This window comes from Salmo salar, chromosome ssa11 (assembly GCF_905237065.1).
Source record: "Salmo salar chromosome ssa11, Ssal_v3.1, whole genome shotgun sequence".
In the NCBI taxonomy this organism is placed as follows: domain Eukaryota; kingdom Metazoa; phylum Chordata; class Actinopteri; order Salmoniformes; family Salmonidae; genus Salmo; species Salmo salar.
Window position 1 is genome coordinate 109,907,823 of NC_059452.1, and position 19,493 is coordinate 109,927,315.

Here is a 19,493-nt window from a genome sequence, read left to right on the forward strand (position 1 = left end):
CAACACAGCATGGTAGCAACACAACATGACAACACAGCATGGTAGCAACACAACATGACAACACAGCATGGTAGCAACACAACATGACAACACAGCATGGTAGCGTCACATGACAACACAGCATGGTAGCATCACATGACAACACAGCATGGTAGCAACACAACATGACAACACAGCATGGTAGAATCACATGACAACACAGCATGGTAGCAACACAACATGACAACACAGCATGGTAGCAACACAACATGACAACACAGCATGGTAGCAACACAACATGACAACACAGCATGGTAGCAACACAACATGACAACACAGCATGGTAGCAACACAACATGACAACACAGCATGGTAGCAACACAACATGACAACACAGCATGGTAGCAACACAACATAACAACACAGCATGGTAGAAACACAACATGACAACACAGCATGGTAGCAACACAACATAACAACACAGCATGGCAGCAACACAACATAACAACACAGCATGGTAGCAACACAACATGACAACAACAAGGTAGCAACACAACACAACAACACAGCATGGTAGCAACACAACATGACAACAACATGGTAGCAACACAACACAACAACACAGCATGGTAGCAACACAACATGACAACAACATGGTAGCAACACAACACAACAACACAGCATGGTAGCAACACAACATGACAACAACATGGTAGCAACACAACACAACAACACAGCATGGTAGCAACACAACATGACAACAACATGGTAGAAACACAACACAACAACACAGCATGGTAGCAACACAACATGACAACAACATGGTAGCAACACAACACAACAACACAGCATGGTAGCAACACAACATGACAACACAGCATGGTAGCAACACAACATGACAACACAGCATGGTAGCAACACAACATGACAACACAGCATGGTAGCAACACAACATGACAACACAGCATGGTAGCAACACAACATGACAACACAGCATGGTAGCAACACAACATGACAACACAGCATGGTAGCAACACAACATGACAACAACATGGTAGCAACACAACATGACAACAACATGGTAGCAACACAACATGACAACACAGCATGGTAGCAACACAACATGACAACACAGCATGGTAGCAACACAACATGACAACACAGCATGGTAGCAACACAACATGACAACAACATAGTAGCAACACAACATGACAACACAGCATGGTAGCAACACAACATGACAACAACATGGTAGCAACACAACATGACAACACAGCATGGTAGCAACACAACATGACAACACAGCATGGTAGCAACACAACATGACAACAACATGGTAGCAACACAACATGACAACACAGCATGGTAGGAACACAACATGACAACAACATGGTAGCAACACAACATGACAACACAGCATGGTAGCAACACAACATGACAACACAGCATGGTAGCAACACAACATGACAACAACATGGTAGCAACACAACATGACAACACAGCATGGTAGCAACACAACATGACAACAACATGGTAGCAACACAACATGACAACACAGCATGGTAGGAACACAACATGACAACAACATGGTAGCAACACAACATGACAACACAGCATGGTAGCAACACAACATGACAACACAGCATGGTAGCAACACAACATGACAACAACATGGTAGCAACACAACATGACAACACAGCATGGTAGCATCACATGACAACACAGCATGGTAGCATCACATGACAACACAGCATGGTAGCATCACATGACAACACAGCATGGTAGCAACACAACATGACAACACAGCATGGTAGCATCACATGACAACACAGCATGGCAGCATCACATGACAACACAGCATGGTAGCAACACAACATGACAACACAGCATGGTAGAATCACATGACAACACAGCATGGTAGCAACACAACATGACAACACAGCATGGTAGCAACACAACATGACAACACAGCATGGTAGCAACACAACATGACAACACAGCATGGTAGCATCACATGACGACACAGCATGGTAGCAACACAACATGACAACACAGCATGGTAGCAACACAACATAACAACACAGCATGGTAGCAACACAACATGACAACACAGCATGGTAGCATCACATGACAACACAGCATGGTAGCATCACATGACAACACAGCATGGTAGCAACACAACATGACAACACAGCATGCTAGCATCACATGACAACACAGCATGGCAGCAACACAACATGACAACACAGCATGGTAGAAACACAACATGACAACATAGCAAGGTAGCAACACATGACAACACAGCATGGTAGCAACACAACATGACAACACAGCAAGGCAGCAACACATGACAACACAGCATGGTAGCAACACATGACAACACAGCATGGTAGCAACACAACATGACAACAACATGGTAGCAACACAACATTGCAGCAGCACAACACGGTAGCAGCACAAAACATGGTACAAACATTATTGGGCTCAGACAACAGCACAAAGGGCAAGAAGGTAGAGACAACAATACATCACGCAAAGCAGCCACAACTGTCAGTAAGAGTGTCCATGATTGAGTCTTTGAATGAAGAGATGGAGATAAAACTGTCCCGTTTGGAGACCTCTGGTGGAGTATGCATGTGTGTCTGAGCTGTGTACTAGTCGTTTAAACAGACTGCGCTTTATTATGGACAGACTTCTCCCCATCTTAGCTAGAACCTGCCTTGTTGATAGTGTTGTTAAGAAGGTAGAAACTAGGGCCTGTAGGACCTGCCTTGTTGATAGTGTTGTTAAGAAGGTAGAAACTAGGGCCTGTAGGACCTGCCTTGTTGATAGTGTTGTTAAGAAGGTAGAAACTAGGGCCTGTAGGACCTGCCTTGTTGATAGTGTTGTTAAGAAGGTAGAAACTAGGGCCTGTAGGACCTGCCTTGTTGATAGTGTTGTTAAGAAGGCAGAGCAGAGCTTTATTATGGACAGACTTCTCCCCATCTTAGCTACTGTTGTATCAATATGTTTTAACCATGACAGTTTACAATCCAGGGTTACCCCAAGCAGTTTAGTCACCCCAACTTGCTCAATTTCCTCATTATTTATTACAAGATTTAGTTGAGGTTTTAAGGTTTAGTGAATGATATGTCCCAAATACAATGCTTTTAGTTTTGGAAAAACTTAGGACTAACTTATTCCTTGCCACCCATTCTGAAACTAACTGCAGCTCTTTGTTGAGTGTTGCAGTCATTTCAGTCGCTGTAGTAGCTGACATGTATAGTGTTGAGTCATCCACATACATAGACACTCTGGATTTACTCAAAGCCAGTGGCATGTCGTTAGTAAAGATTGAAAAATGTAAAGGGGCCTAAACAGCTGCCCTGGGGAATTCCTGATTCTACCTGGATTATGTTGGAGAGGCTTCCATTAAAGAACACCCTCTGTGTTCTGTTAGACAGGTAACTCTTTATCCACATTATAGCAGGGGGTGTAAATCCATTATAGCAGGGGGTGTAAAGCCATAACACAACCGTTTTTCCAGCAGCAGACTTTGATCAATAATGTAAAAAGCTGCACTGAAGTCTAACAAAACAGCCCCGACAATCTTTTCATCATCAATTTCTCTCAGCCAATCATCAGTCATTTGTGTAAGTCCTGTGCTTGTTGAATGTCCTTCCCTATAAGTGTGCTGAAATTCTGTTGTCAATTTGTTTACTGTAAAATAGCATTGTATCTGATCAAACACCATTTTTTTCCCTCAGAAGTTTACTAAGGGTTGGTAACAAGCTGAGCGGATGGGCTATTGGAGCCAGTAAACGGTGGGTTTACTATTCTCACTTAACGGAATGACTGTCAGTTGTACCAGAAAGAAGTGGTTTAGTGTTTGGATCACCACCACCAACGGAGTTTGAGGAAATAAAGCTACTGACTCATGTGTTTCAGAGTGTGTGTGTGTGTGTGTGTGTGTGTGTGTGTGTGTGTGTGTGTGTGTGTGTGTGTGTGTGTGTGTGTGTGTGTGTGTGTGTGTGTGTGTGTGTGTGTGTGTGATCAATGTAATAACTGCAGGAGGGACTTTATTCAACATAACTTTAAAAGAAGGAACACATAGACAAGACATCTCTCGCTGATCAACAACGCTGGTGAGTGATATACATCTACACATATTAACTAGGCATGTTATATTATACTGGTTTATTAGTAATAGAGTTTTTGTTTGCTTGTTGTCTTTTTGGAGAGCAGGATTAGAGGTTGAAAGAGTTACCAGCTCCATGCTCTAACCCAGGCTTTCCCAACTCTCTCCTCTGCCCTGTCAAACGTCTTGGGGGGGAGGCAGGAGAGGGGGGGGGAGGAGAGGGGGGGAGAGGATTAGAGGTTGAAAGAGTTACCAGCTCCATGCTCTAACCCAGGCTTTCCCAACTCTCTCCTCTGCCCTGTCAAACGTCTTGGGGGGGGAGGGGGAGAGGGGGGAGGGGGGGAGGGGGAGAGGGGGGGAGAGGAGAGGGGGGGTGAGGGTTGGGAAACCTGTCAAACATCTTGGGGAGGGGGGGAGAGGAGAGGGGGGGGTGAGGGTTGGGAAACCTGTCAAACATCTTGGGGAGGGGGGGGGGAGAGGAGAGGGGGGGGTAGGAAACCCTATTCTAACCAACTGAACCATCAGAGACTTCCGTTCTGGATCTGAGCATGTAGACACATGAAACGCTACAGCTGTTATCCAGATCGGTCCTCCTGCCTCCCAGCCAGTACACATACTGGTTCCATTCCAGTGGCAGCATATCACCATCAAGCCTTTGGGTTCAGCCCATCAACTAATCCATCAAGCCTTTGGGTTCAGCCCATCAACTAACCATCAAGCCTTTGGGTTCAGCCCATCAACTAACCATCAAGCCTTTGGGTTCAGCCCATCAACTAATCCATCAAGCCTTTGGGTTCAGCCCATTAACTAACCATCAAGCCTTTGTTTCAGCCCATCAACTAATCCATCAAGCCTTTGGGTTCAGCCCATTAACTAACCATCAAGCCTTTGGGTTCATCCCATTAACTAACCATCAAGCCTTTGGGTTCAGCCCATTAACTAACCATCAAGCCTTTGGGTTCAGCCCATCAACTAATCCATCAAGCCTTTGGGTTCAGCCCATTAACTAACCATCAAGCCTTTGGGTTCATCCCATTAACTAACCATCAAGCCTTTGGGTTCAGCCCATTAACTAACCATCAAGCCTTTGGGTTCAGCCCATCAACTAATCCATCAAGCCTTTGGGTTCAGCCCATCAACTAATCCATCAAGCCTTTGGGTTCAGCCCATTAACTAACCATCAAGCCTTTGGGTTCATCCCATTAACTAACCATCAAGCCTTTGGGTTCATCCCATTAACTAATCATCAAGCCTTTGGGTTCAGCCCATTAACTAACCATCAAGCCTTTGGGTTCATCCCATTAACTAACCATCAAGCCTTTGGGTTCAGGTGTGTTGGTGGAATAATACAACTAAGAGCAGTCAGCTGGAGTTGTCTGGGATGAAGGGAAAGTATTCTAGAGTCATCTCTCCTGTGACGTCGTGTTTGACCCTCTATGATGTCATCTCTCTGCGTCCTGTCCTCTCAGGGTTCCTGAGGATGACGTCAGGGTATTCACTGTCTGTGGTGTGTGTGGCGCTGTTCCTTTCCTTGGGGCGATGCCAGGACAGATGCTCGGTCCAGGACGGAACACCAGGAGCGCCAGGAACTCCAGGCCGGGATGGACGACAAGGCGCAAAGGGAGGAAAAGGAGAGACAGGTAACAGAGAGATGGAGGGAGGAGAGAGAAGGGAGGAGGGAGAAGGGAGGAGGGAGGAGGGAGGAGGGAGGAGGGAGGAGGGAGAAGGAGAAGGGAGGAGGGAGAAGGGAGGAGGGAGGAGGGAGGAGGGAGAAGGGAGAAGGGAGGAAGGAGGAGGGAGGAGGGAGGAGGGAGAAGGGAGAAGGGAGGAGGGAGAAGGGAGAAGGGAGGAGGGAGAAGGAGGAGGGAGAAGGGAGGAGGGAGGAGGGAGGAGGGAGAAGGGAGGAGGGAGGAGGGAGAAGGGAGAAGGGAGGAGGGAGAAGGGAGAAGGGAGGAGGGAGAAGGGAGGAGGGAGGAGGGAGGAGGGAGGAGGGAGGAGGAGGAGGAGAAGGGAGGAGGGAGGAAGGAGGAGGGAGGAGGGAGGAGGGAGGAGGGAGAAGGAGGAGGGAGGAGGGAGGAGGGAGGAGGGAGAAGGGAGGAAGGAGGAGGGAGGAGGGAGGAGGGAGAAGGGAGGAGGGAGGAGGGAGGAGGGAGAAGGGAGGAAGGAGGAGGGAGGAGGGAGGAGGGAGGAGGGAAGAGGGAGAAGGGAGGAAGGAGGAGGGAGGAGGGAGGAGGGAGAAGGGAGGAAGGAGGAGGGAGGAGGGAGAAGGGAGAAGGGAGGAGGGAGAAGGAGAAGGGAGGAGGAGAGGGAGGAGGGAGGAGGGAGGAGGAGAAGGAGGAAGGAGGAGGGAGGAGGAGGAGGGAGGAGGGAGAAGGGAGGAGGGAGGAGGGAGAAGGGAGGAGGGAGGAGGGAGAAGGGAGGAGGGAGAAGGGAGGAGGGAGGAGGGAGGAGGGAGAAGGGAGAAGGAGGAGGGAGGAGGGAGGAGGGAGGAGGGAGAAGGGAGAAGGGAGAAGGGAGGAGGGAGGAGAGGGAGGAAGGAGGAGGGAGGAGGGAGGAGGGAGGAGGGAGGAGGGAGGAGGAGGAGGAGGGAGGAGGGAGGAGGGAGGAGGGAGAAGGAGGAGGGAGGAGGGAGGAGGGAGGAGGGATTGGAGAGGAAATAAAGAAGGAGACGAGGGAGGAGGGAGAAGGGAGGAGGGAGGAGGGAGAAGGGAGGAAGGAGGAGGGAGGAGGGAGGAGGGATGAGGGAGGAGGGAGAAGGGAGGAGGGAGGAGGGAGGAGGGAGGAGGGAGATGGGAGGAGGGAGAAGGGAGAAGGGAGGAAGGAGGAGGGAGAAGGGAGAAGGGAGAAGGGAGGAGGGAGGAGGGAGGAAGGAGGAGGGAGGAGGGAGGGAGGAGGGAGAAGGGAGGAGGGAGGAGGGAGATGGGAGGAGGGAGAAGGGAGAAGGGAGGAAGGAGGAGGGAGGAGGAGAGGGAGAAGGGAGAAGGGAGGAGGGAGGAGGGAGGAAGGAGGAGGGAGGAGGGAGAAGGGAGGAGGGAGGAGGGAGAAGGGAGGAAGGAGGAGGGAGGAGGGAGGAGGGAGGAGGGAGAAGGGAGAAGGGAGGAGGGAGAAGGGAGGAAGGAGGAGGGAGGAGGGAGAAGGGAGGAGGAAGGAGGAGGAGGAGGGAGGAGGGAGATGGGAGGAGGGAGGAGGGAGGAGGGAGAGGGAGAGGAGGAGGGAGATGGGAGGAGGGAGGAGGGAGAAGGGAGGAAGGAGGAGGGAGAAGGGAGGAGGGAGAAGGGAGGAGGGAGGAGGGAGGAGGGAGGAGGGAGGAGGGAGGAGGGAGGAGGAGGAGGGAGGAGGGAGAAGGGAGGAAGGAGGAGGGAGGAGGGAGGAGGGAGAAGGGAGGAAGGAGGAGGGAGGAGGGAGAAGGGAGAAGGGAGGAGGGAGAAGGGAGAAGGGAGGAGGGAGGAGGGAGGAGGGAGGAGGAGGGAGGAGGAGGGAGGAGGGAGGAGGGAGGAGGGAGGAGGGAGAAGGAGGGAGAGGGAGAAGGAGGAGGGAGAAGGGAGAAGGGAGGAGGGAGAAGGAGGAGGGAGGAGGGAGGAGGGAGGAGGAGAAGGGAGGAGGAGGAGGGAGGAGGGAGGAGGGAGAAGGGAGGAGGAGGAGGGAGGAGGGAGGAGGGAGGAGGAGGAGGAGGAGGGAGGAGGAGGAGGGAGGAGGGAGAAGGGAGGAGGGAGAAGGGAGGAGGGAGGAGGGAGGAAGGGAGGAGGGAGGAGGAGAAGGGAGAAGGGAGGAGGGAGGAGGGAGGAGGGAGGAGGGAGGAGGGAGAAGGGAGGAGGGAGGAGGGAGGAGGGAGGAGGGAGAAGGGAGGAGGGAGAAGGGAGAAGGGAGGAAGGAGGAGGGAGGAGGGAGAAAGGGAGAAGGGAGGAGGGAGGAGGAGGAAGGAGGAGGGAGGAGGGAGAAGGGAGGAGGGAGGAGGGAGGAGGGAGGAGGGAGATGGGAGGAGGGAGAAGGGAGAAGGGAGGAAGGAGGAGGGAGGAGGGAGAAGGGAGAAGGGAGAAGGGAGGAGGGAGGAGGGAGGAAGGAGGAGGGAGGAGGGAGAAGGGAGGAGGGAGGAGGGAGAAGGGAGGAAGGAGGAGGGAGGAGGGAGGAGGGAGGAGGGAGAAGGGAGAAGGGAGGAGGGAGAAGGGAGGAAGGAGGAGGGAGGAGGGAGAAGGGAGAAGGGAGGAGGAGAGAGGGAGGAGGGAGATGGGAGAAGGGAGGAGGGAGGAGGAGGGAGGAAGGAGGAGGGAGATGGGAGGAGGGAGGAGGAGAAGGAGAAGGGAGGAAGGAGGAGGGAGGAGGGAGGAGGGAGATGGGAGAAGGGAGGAGGGAGGAGGGAGAAGGGAGGAGGGAGGAGGGAGAGGGAGGAGGAGGAGGGAGGAGGGAGGAGGAGGAGGGAGAAGGGAGGAGGGAGATGGGAGAAGGGAGGAGGGAGGAGGGAGAAGGGAGGAAGGAGGAGGGAGGAGGGAGGAGGGAGGAGGGAGGAGGGAGATGGGAGAAGGGAGGAGGGAGAAGGGAGAAGGGAGGAAGGAGGAGGGAGGAGGGAGGAGGGAGGAGGGAGATGGGAGAAGGGAGGAGGGAGGAGGGAGAAGGGAGGAAGGAGGAGGGAGGAGGGAGGAGGGAGATGGGAGGAGGGAGGAGGGAGGAGGGAGAAGGGAGGAAGGAGGAGGGAGATGGGAGGAGGGAGGAGGGAGGAGGGAGGAGGGAGAAGGGAGAAGGGAGGAGGGAGAAGGGAGGAGGGAGGAGGGAGAAGGGAGGAAGGAGGAGGGAGATGGGAGGAGGGAGGAGGGAGAAGGGAGAAGGGAGGAGGGAGAGGGAGAAGGGAGGAGGGAGAGGGAGGAGGGAGGAGGGAGAAGGGAGGAGGGAGGAGGGAGAAGGGAGGAGGGAGAAGGGAGAAGGGAGGAGGGAGAAGGGAGAGGAAGGGAGGAGAGAAGAAACAGCAAAGAGGACTGTGTGGTTAGTGTGATCAGGGTCTGTTACAATGTGGGGGCCAGGGTCTGTTACAATGTGGGGTGGCCAGGGTCTGTTACAATGTGGGGGCCAGGGTCTGTTACAGTGGGTCTGTTACAGTGTGGTGGCCAGGGTCTGTTACAGTGTGGTGGCCAGGGTCTGTTACAGTGTGGGGGCCAGGGTCTGTTACAGTGGGTCTGTTACAGTGGGTCTGTTACAGTGGGTCTGTTACAGTGGGGTGGCCAGGGTCTGTTACAATGTGGGGGCCAGGGTCTGTTACAATGTGGGGGCCAGGGTCTGTTACAGTGGGTCTGTTACAGTGTGGTGGCCAGGGTCTGTTACAGTGTGGTGGCCAGGGTCTGTTACAGTGTGGGGGCCAGGGTCTGTTACAGTGGGTCTGTTACAGTGGGTCTGTTACAGTGGGTCTGTTACAGTGGGGTGGTCAGGGTCTGTTACAGTGGGTCTGTTACAGTGGGGTGGCCAGGGTCTGTTACAGTGGGTCTGTTACAGTGGGGTGGCCAGGGTCTGTTACAGTGGGGTGGCCAGGGTCTGTTACAGTGTGGTGGCCAGGGTCTGTTACAGTGGGTCTGTTACAGTGGGTCTGTTACAGTGGGGTGGTCAGGGTCTGTTACAGTGGGTCTGTTACAGTGGGTCTGTTACAGTGGGTCTGTTACAGTGGGGTGGTCAGGGTCTGTTACAGTGGGTCTGTTACAGTGTGGTGGTCTGTTACAGTGTGGTGGCCAGGGTCTGTTACAGTGGGTCTGTTACAGTGGGGTGGTCAGGGTCTGTTACAGTGGGTCTGTTACAGTGGGTCTGTTACAGTGGGGTGGCCAGGGTCTGTTACAGTGTGGTGGCCAGGGTCTGTTACAGTGGGTCTATTACAGTGTGGTGGTCTGTTACAGTGTGGTGGCCAGGGTCTGTTACAGTGTGGTGGCCAGGGTCTGTTAAAGTGGGTCTGTTACAGTGGGGTGGCCAGGGTCTGTTACAGTGGGTCTGTTACAGTGGGGTGGCCAGGGTCTGTTACAGTGGATCTGTTACAGTGGGGTGGCCAGGGTCTGTTACAGTGGGTCTGTTACAGTGGGGTGGCCAGGGTCTGTTACAGTGGGTCTGTTACAGTGGGGTGGCCAGGGTCTGTTACAGTGGGTCTGTTACAGTGGGGTGGCCAGGGTCTGTTACAGTGGGTCTGTTACAGTGGGGTGGCCAGGGTCTGTTACAGTGGGTCTGTTACAGTGGGGTGGCCAGGGTCTGTTACAGTGGGTCTGTTACAGTGGGGTGGCCAGGGTCTGTTACAGTGGGTCTGTTACAGTGGGGTGGCCAGGGTCTGTTACAGTGGGTCTGTTACAGTGGGGTGGCCAGGGTCTGTTACAGTGGGTCTGTTACAGTGGGGTGGCCAGGGTCTGTTACAGTGGGTCTGTTACAGTGGGGTGGCCAGGGTCTGTTACAGTGGATCTGTTACAGTGGGGTGGCCAGGGTCTGTTACAGTGGGTCTGTTACAGTGGGGTGGCCAGGGTCTGTTACAGTGGGTCTGTTACAGTGGGTCTGTTACAGTGGGTCTGTGGTATTGATCCCTCATCTTCCTCCCAGCGCTGCAGCTGGATGAGGTGTTGCCCCGTGCACTGAAAGGGGCGAAGGGTAGCCGGGGAGTTCCGGGGGACATGGGGCCTAAAGGCTTAAGTGGAGATCTGGGACCTGAGGGTCCCTCTGGGCCCCCTGGCCCCCCTGGCCCCCCAGGGAGTGGCGGGGGCCAATCCCATCAACACCGTGCGGCCTTCTCCGTGTCCCGGACAGACGTCTCCTACCCCCCCTACAAACGAACCGTGACCTATAACTCCGCCATCACAAGCAGCAGCATGATCGTTTTGAACTCTGGAAAGTTCACCTGCAGCATACCTGGAGTCTACTACTTTGTCTTCCACTCAGAGGCCAAGGTAGGCAGACAAACAGGTATTACACAGACAGACAGACACACAGACAGGTATTACATAGACAGACAGACAGACAGACAGACAGACAGACAGACAGACAGACAGACAGACAGACAGACAGACAGACAGACAGACAGACAGACAGACAGACAGACAGACACACAGACAGATATTACATAGACAGAAAGACACACAGACAGGTATTACATAGACAGACAGACACACAGACAGGTATTACATAGACAGACAGACACACAGACAGGTATTACATAGACAGACAGACACACAGACAGGTATTGCATAGACAGAGAGATACACAGACAGACAAGTATTACATAAACAGACAGACACACAGACAGGTATTAGAGAGACAGACAGACAGACAGACAGACAGACAGACAGACAGACAGACAGACAGACAGACAGACAGACAGACAGACAGACAGACAGACAGACAGACAGACAGACAGACAGGTATTACTCTCTCTTTCGACATCTTGTAAAACTGTGTGTGTGTGTGTGTGTGTGTGTGTGTGTGTGTGTGTGTGTGTGTGTGTGTGTGTGTGTGTGTGTGTGTGTGTGTGTGTGTGTGTAGGTGGGCATGTGTCTATATCTGAACAGTAACGTGCTGGGAGAGAGGAAGCTAGGTTTCTGTGACTACAACAACAGAGCCACTACCCAGGTATGGTTACTATGACAACACCAAGTAGGGTTACTATGACAACACCAAGTAGGGTTACTATGACAACACCAAGTAGGGACTGATGTCACCAAATTGGGTTACTATGACAACACCAGGTAGGGTTACTATGACAACACCAAGTAGGGACTGATGACACCAGAATGGAGTTACTATGACGACACCAGGTTGGGTTACTATGACGACACCAGGTTGGGTTACTATGACGACACCAGGTAGGGTTACTATGACAACACCAGGTAGTGTTACTATGACAACACCAAGTAGGGACTGATGTCACCAAATTGGGTTACTATGACGACACCAGGTTGGGTTACTATGACGACACCAGGTTGGGTTACTATGACGGCACCAGGTTGGGTTACTATGACGACACCAGGTTGGGTTACTATGACGACACCAGGTTGGGTTACTATGACGGCACCAGGTTGGGTTACTATGACGACACCAGGTTGGGTTACTATGACGGCACCAGGTTGGGTTACTATGACGACACCAGGTTGGGTTACTATGACGACACCAGGTTGGGTTACTATGACGACACCAGGTTGGGTTACTATGACGGCACCAGGTTGGGTTACTATGACGGCACCAGGTTGGGTTACTATGACGACACCAGGTTGGGTTACTATGACGACACCAGGTTGGGTTACTATGACGACACCAGGTTGGGTTTCTATGACGAAACCTGGGTAAAGACTTTTTTAGAACGTTAACTAATCAATTTCAGTATCAACCGTATACAGATTTAACAACATATATTGGCTATGAAGCCAAATATCTTAACATTATTTTATCGTTTTTATTTTATCGTTAATTCCATGATGTGTATAGGTTCTGTCCGGAGGTGTGGTGTTGGACCTATCACGCGGCAACAAGGTGGGAACCATCCTCCATACTAACCAATCAGCACAGAGTATCATCCATATTAACCAATCACCACACAGCATCCTCCTAACTAACCAATCACCACACAGCATCCTCCTAACTAACCAATCACCACACAGCATCCTCCATACCAGTGGTTCCCAAACTTTTTATAGTCCCGTACCCCTTCAAACATTCAACCTCCAGCTGTACCCCCTCTATCCAACCTCCAGCTGTACCCCCTCTATCCAACCTCCAGCTGTACCCCCTCTATCCAACCTCCAGCTGTACCCTCTCTATCCAACCTCCAGCTGTACCCCCTCTATCCAACCTCCAGCTGTACCCCCTCTATCCAACCTCCAGCTGTACCCTCTCTATCCAACCTCCAGCTGTACCCCCTCTATCCAACCTCCAGCTGTACCCCCTCTATCCAACCTCCAGCTGTACCCCCTCTATCCAACCTCCAGCTGTACCCTCTATATCCAACCTCCAGCTGTACCCCCTCTATCCAACCTCCAGCTGTACCCCCTCTATCCAACCTCCAGCTGTACCCCCTCTATCCAACCTCCAGCTGTACCCCCTCTATCCAACCTCCAGCTGTACCCTCTCTATCCAACCTACAGCTGTACCCCCTCTATCCAACCTCCAGCTGTACCCCCTCTATCCAACCTCCAGCTGTACCCTCTCTATCCAACCTCCAGCTGTACCCCCTCTATCCAACCTCCAGCTGTACCCCCTCTATCCAACCTCCAGCTGTACCCCCTCTATCCAACCTCCAGCTGTACCCCCTCTAGCGTCAGGGTCAGCGCACTCTCAAATGTTGATTTTTGCCATCATTGTAATCCTGCCGCACACACACACACTGTACGATACATTTATTAAACATAAGAATGAGTGTGAGTTTTTGTCACAACTCGGCTCGTGGGAAATGACAAAGAGCTCTTATAGGACCAGGGCACAAATAATAATATAATAATAATCAATAATTTTGCTCTTTATTTAACCATCTTACATATAAAACCTTATTTGTTCATCACAAATGGTGAAGAGCTCACCATAGGTTAATGAGAAGAGTGTACTTGAAAGGATGCACATAACTCTGCAATGTTGGGTTGTATTGGAGAGAGTCTCAGTCTCTCAATTTAAAAAAAACATGTCAATACTTTGCCCCTTGATAACCAGCGCACTTCCTGTATGTTGTAAAAGCGTTACATGGTCGCTGCCCATATCATTGCATAATGCAGAAAATACACGAGAGTTCAGGGGCCTTTTGCTTTAACAAAGCAACCATTTTCACTGTAGTGTCCAAAACGTCTTTCAAGCTGTCAGTCATTCCCTTGGCAGCGAGAGCCTCTCGGTGGATGCTGCAGTGTACCCAAATGGCTTCGGGAGCAACTGCTTGCAGGCGCGTTACCACTCCACTATGTCTCCCTGTCATGGCTTTTGCTCCATCAGTACAGATACCAACACATCTTGACCACCAATGGACATTTGATGTCACAAAGCTGTCCAGTACTTTAAAAATATCCTCTCCTGTCGTCCTGGTTTCCAGTGGTTTGCAGAAGAGGATGTCTTCCTTAATTGACCCCCCATAAACGTAACGGACATATACCAGGAGCTGTACCAGGCCTGTTAACTCATCCATATACCAGGAGCTGTGCCAGGCCTGTTAACTCATCCATATACCAGGAGCTGTACCAGGCCTGTTAACTCATCCATATACCAGGAGCTGTGCCAGGCCTGTTAACTCATCCATATACCAGGAGCTGTACCAGGCCTGTTAAATCATCCATGTACCAGGAGCTGTGCCAGGCCTGTTAACTCATCCATATACCAGGAGCTGTACCAGGCCTGTTAACTCATCCATATACCAGGAGCTGTACCAGGCCTGTTAACTCATCCATATACCAGGAGCTGTACCAGGTCTGTTAACTCATCCATATACCAGGAGCTGTACCAGGCCTGTTAACTCATCCATATACCAGGAGCTGTACCAGGCCTGTTAACTCATCCATATACCAGGAGCTGTACCAGGCCTGTTAACTCATCCATATACCAGGAGCTGTACCAGGCCTGTTAACTCATCCATATACCAGGAGCTGTGCCAGGCCTGTTAACTCATCCATATACCAGGAGCTGTGCCAGGCCTGTTAACTCATCCATATACCAGGAGCTGTACCAGGCCTGTTAACTCATCCATATACCAGGAGCTGTACCAGGCCTGTTAACTCATCCATATACCAGGAGCTGTACCAGGCCTGTTAACTCATCCATATACCAGGAGCTGTGCCAGGCCTGTTAACTCATCCATATACCAGGAGCTGTACCAGGCCTGTTAACGCATCCATATACCAGGAGCTGTACCAGGTCTGTTAACTCATCCATATACCAGGAGCTGTACCAGGCCTGTTAACTCATCCATATACCAGGAGCTGTACCAGGCCTGTTAACTCATCCATATACCAGGAGCTGTACCAGGCCTGTTAACTCATCCATATACCAGGAGCTGTACCAGGTCTGTTAACTCATCCATATACCAGGAGCTGTACCAGGCCTGTTAACTCATCCATATACCAGGAGCTGTACCAGGCCTGTTAACTCATCCATATACCAGGAGCTGTACCAGGCCTGTTAACTCATCCATATACCAGGAGCTGTACCAGGCCTGTTAACTCATCCATATACCAGGAGCTGTGCCAGGCCTGTTAACTCATCCATATACCAGGAGCTGTACCAGGCCTGTTAACTCATCCATATACCAGGAGCTGTACCAGGCCTGTTAACTCATCCATATACCAGGAGCTGTACCAGGCCTGTTAACTCATCCATATACCAGGAGCTGTACCAGGCCTGTTAACTCATCCATATACCAGGAGCTGTGCCAGGCCTGTTAACTCATCCATATACCAGGAGCTGTACCAGGCCTGTTAACTCATCCATATACCAGGAGCTGTGCCAGGCCTGTTAACTCATCCATATACCAGGAGCTGTGCCAGGCCTGTTAACTCATCCATATACCAGGAGCTGTACCAGGCCTGTTAACTCATCCATATACCAGGAGCTGTACCAGGTCTGTTAACTCATCCATATACCAGGAGCTGTACCAGGCCTGTTAACTCATCCATATACCAGGAGCTGTACCAGGCCTGTTAACTCATCCATATACCAGGAGCTGTACCAGGCCTGTTAACTCATCCATATACCAGGAGCTGTACCAGGCCTGTTAAATCATCCATATACCAGGAGCTGTACCAGGCCTGTTAACTCATCCATATACCAGGAGCTGTACCAGGCCTGTTAAATCATCCATATACCAGGAGCTGTACCAGGCCTGTTAACTCATCCATATACCAGGAGCTGTACCAGGCCTGTTAACTCATCCATATACCAGGAGCTGTACCAGGCCTGTTAACTCATCCATATACCAGGAGCTGTACCAGGCCGGCCACGCCTGTTGACTCATCCAGTTGTAACACATAGAATTCACTGGCTTGCATGCGAAGCAGTAATTGTTTCAAAACATCTCCTGCCATGTCACTGATGCGTCGTGAAACAGTGTTGTTTGATGGAGACATTGTCTGTATAGTTTTTTGGGCCTTTTCCCCCCAGCATTATCCCAGTCATATCCTCAGCAGCAGGAAGAATTAAGACCTCCACAATAGTATGGGGCTTCCTGTCCCAGCCACTCGGTAGCTCACCATATAAGACTCTTCTATCCCCTTCTGATTAATGGTATCTGTTGCTTTTATACATGTCTTACTTCTTGAAAGTTGTCTTTATTCTCGCTCAAAAAACTCCCCGTGGCTTATTTTTCAAATTGGCATGCTTCGTTTATAAATGTCTGTGTAAGAGCGAAGGTTTCCTGTGAGAGAGTAACGCTTAATGTGATTGGATGTTCATTATTTGACTCGGCTACCTGTATTTGACATTGTGTTGTTATTTTGCTGAACACTAGATGGTTTAATTTTATTTTTGGCAGTGAAACGAGGCTACTCAGGCGAGGAAAAAAAACTAGCCCAAACGTATAGCCCTGTTGGAAAATATAAATGTACTGTTTGAAAATGTGAAAAAATATATAATAATAATAATAATATATATATTTTTTTAAAATGTGAATCACATTTTAATTTGGCGTACCCCCAACAGCATTGCACGTACCCCAGTTTGGGAATACATGCTCCATACTAACCAATCAGCACAGAGCATCCCCCATACTAACCAATCAGCACAGAGCATCATCCATTCTAACCAATCAGCACAGAGCATCATCCATTCTAACCAATCAGCACAGAGCATCATCCATTCTAACCAATCAGCACAGAGCATCATCCAGTAGGAACTGTAAGTGCCTTCTAGACCTACAGAGAATGCTTGATCAAATGGTTGATCAAATAATAGATGTAATTTATAAATAAAAATGTAGTTTCAATTTCTATTTCATTTCTATCTTTTCAATAATATTTAAATGGTAATTTGATTATTATATTATTTTCAATGATTTTGTAATTTAATGTCTTCAGTGTGTGTTGGAAAGGAAAGGGTTAATGCTGGAGAGAAAAAAATATCCAATCAGGATTTTCTTTGGTGGTCTCCGGGGAGATAAAACCAGTTAACTAGCTTAGCTATTGGCTTTCAGACACTAGGAAGAATGCCTCTGCCATTCAACTGTATTAGAGCAGAATTTTTGGAGTGACAGTGGTATCAACCAATCACATTTTGACTTGCAATGGGTGGGACAGTTTTCCCCCCAAAAAATAGGAAAATGTAGGGCTAGAGACACGCCCCTACTGAGAGTGTGAGCCAATAGCACGAGCACTAGTTTTCCTAAGGGCAAGTTACTTTGTGTTGTAGGCTAGTGTGTAGGTGTTAGCTTTGAGGACTGAGGAGGATGTGTTTGCTAATTTGTTACCATTGCCCTTTTTTTAAGATTAACTTTCAACAAGAAGTTAAAATAGGCATAATCATGCCACTGTTTTATTATTGCATCTCGCTTGCTGTTAACTATCTACGGGTGAACGTGACTGGGTGAAACACGGGTGACCATGACTGGGTGAAACACGGGTGACCTTGACTGGGTGACCAAGACTGGGTGAAACACGGGTGACCTTGACTGGGTGAAACACGGGTGACCGTGACTGGGTGAAACACGGGTGACCGCGACTGGGTGACCATGACTGGGTGAAACACGGGTGACCGTGACTGGGTGACCATGACTGGGTGAAACACGGGTGACCATCACTGGGTGACCATGACTGGGTGAAACACGGGTGACCGTGACTGGGTGACCATGACTGGGTGAAACACGGGTGACCGTGACTGGGTGAAACACGACTGCATTAAACTTTAGATCACCGGTTACTTTGTGTGCAGAACTTTATAAAATATGTTTGCAATGGGATGTAGCTAGCTAATAGTAGTACATTTTGATTTGGAAACGCTGAATGGTAGTGTTTTTATTGTCATGCTTGGGGCCTGCTGGTTTATTACGTCAGATTGAATGGGATGTGACTGCTGTCTTCCCATCAGCTGTGCTACATAGGCCTCTTCTAGGCCTCTTCATAGGCCTCTTCTACATGGAGTGTAGCATCGTCCATACCAACAACACACAATGATTGTATAAACAGGTGTGTAACCAGGTGTGTTAATATATCCAGGTGTGGCTGGAGACGTTTAAAGACGAGCAGCCGGAGAATGTGAAGGATGACAAGAAGGACAAGAAGATCGTGTTCAACGGCTTCCTGCTCTTCCCCACCGAGAAGTGATGTCACAACGCCGTGCAGTGACCTCGTCACACGAGCTGTCCCAGGAACCAACCATTACTAACACTGTTCTATACTGATCTATACTGTTCTATATACTGATCTATACTGATCTATACGGTTCTATACTGATCTATACTGTTCTATACTGTTCTATATACTGTTCTATACTGTTCTATACTGATCTATACTGTTCTATACTGTTCTATACTGTTCTATATACTGATCTATACTGATCTATACTGATATATATACTGTTCTATACGGATCTATACTGCTCTATACTGTTCTATACTGATCTATACTGTTCTATATACTGATTTATACTGATCTATACGGTTCTATACTGATCTATACTGTTCTATACTGATCTATACTGATCTATACTGTTCTATACTGATCTATACTGTTCTATACTGTTCTATACTGTTCTATATACTGATCTATACTGATCTATACTGTTCTATACTGATATATATACTGTTCTATACTGATCTATACTGCTCTATACACTGTTCTATACTGTTCTATACTGATATATATACTGTTATATACTGTTCTATGCTGATCTATACTGCTCTATATACTGTTCTATACTGATCTATACTGTTCTATACTGATATATATACTGTTCGATACTGTTCTATACTGATATATACTGTTCTATACTGATCTATACTGATCTATACTGATCTATACTGTTCTGTACTGTTCTATACTGCTCTATATACTGATCTATACTGATCTATACTGATATATATACTGTTCTATGCTGATCTATACTGTTCTATACTGATCTATACTGTTCTATACCAACCCTGCCATTATTGATATAAAACACAGTGCCTAGTAAAAGTCACACACACCCCTTGAAGTCTTCACATTTTGATGCCTTAAATCTAAAAAGGGATTACATTCGATGTTTTTCTTACCAATCTACACATCCTACTCCACATTTTAAAGAAATTATAGAACATTTTCCAAATGAATAATAAAAATACAATTTAAAACGAAGATGTCTTGATTGTGTATGTCTTCACATCCAACAGCGAATAAATACTGGAAACACCATTACAGCTAAAACATTCTGGAAACACCATTACAGCTAATACATTCTGGAAACACCATTACAGCTAATACATTCTGGAAACACCATTACAGCTAATACATACTGGAAA

The 19,493-nt window shown here is 49.2% G+C and overlaps 1 protein-coding gene across 1 annotated transcript; it reads left to right on the plus strand.

Annotated features, from left to right (window-relative positions):
- The first annotated feature begins 4,067 nt into the window (after positions 1–4,067).
- On the plus strand, positions 4,068–19,329 carry c1qa (complement component 1, q subcomponent, A chain). Its single transcript, NM_001141779.1, is given in 6 exon segments — positions 4,068–4,103; positions 5,566–5,736; positions 10,649–10,992; positions 11,585–11,671; positions 12,524–12,568; positions 18,211–19,329. Coding segments are annotated over 5 exon segments (744 nt in total). The 5' UTR covers positions 4,068–4,103; positions 5,566–5,576; the 3' UTR covers positions 18,319–19,329.
- The last annotated feature ends 164 nt before the right edge of the window (positions 19,330–19,493 follow it).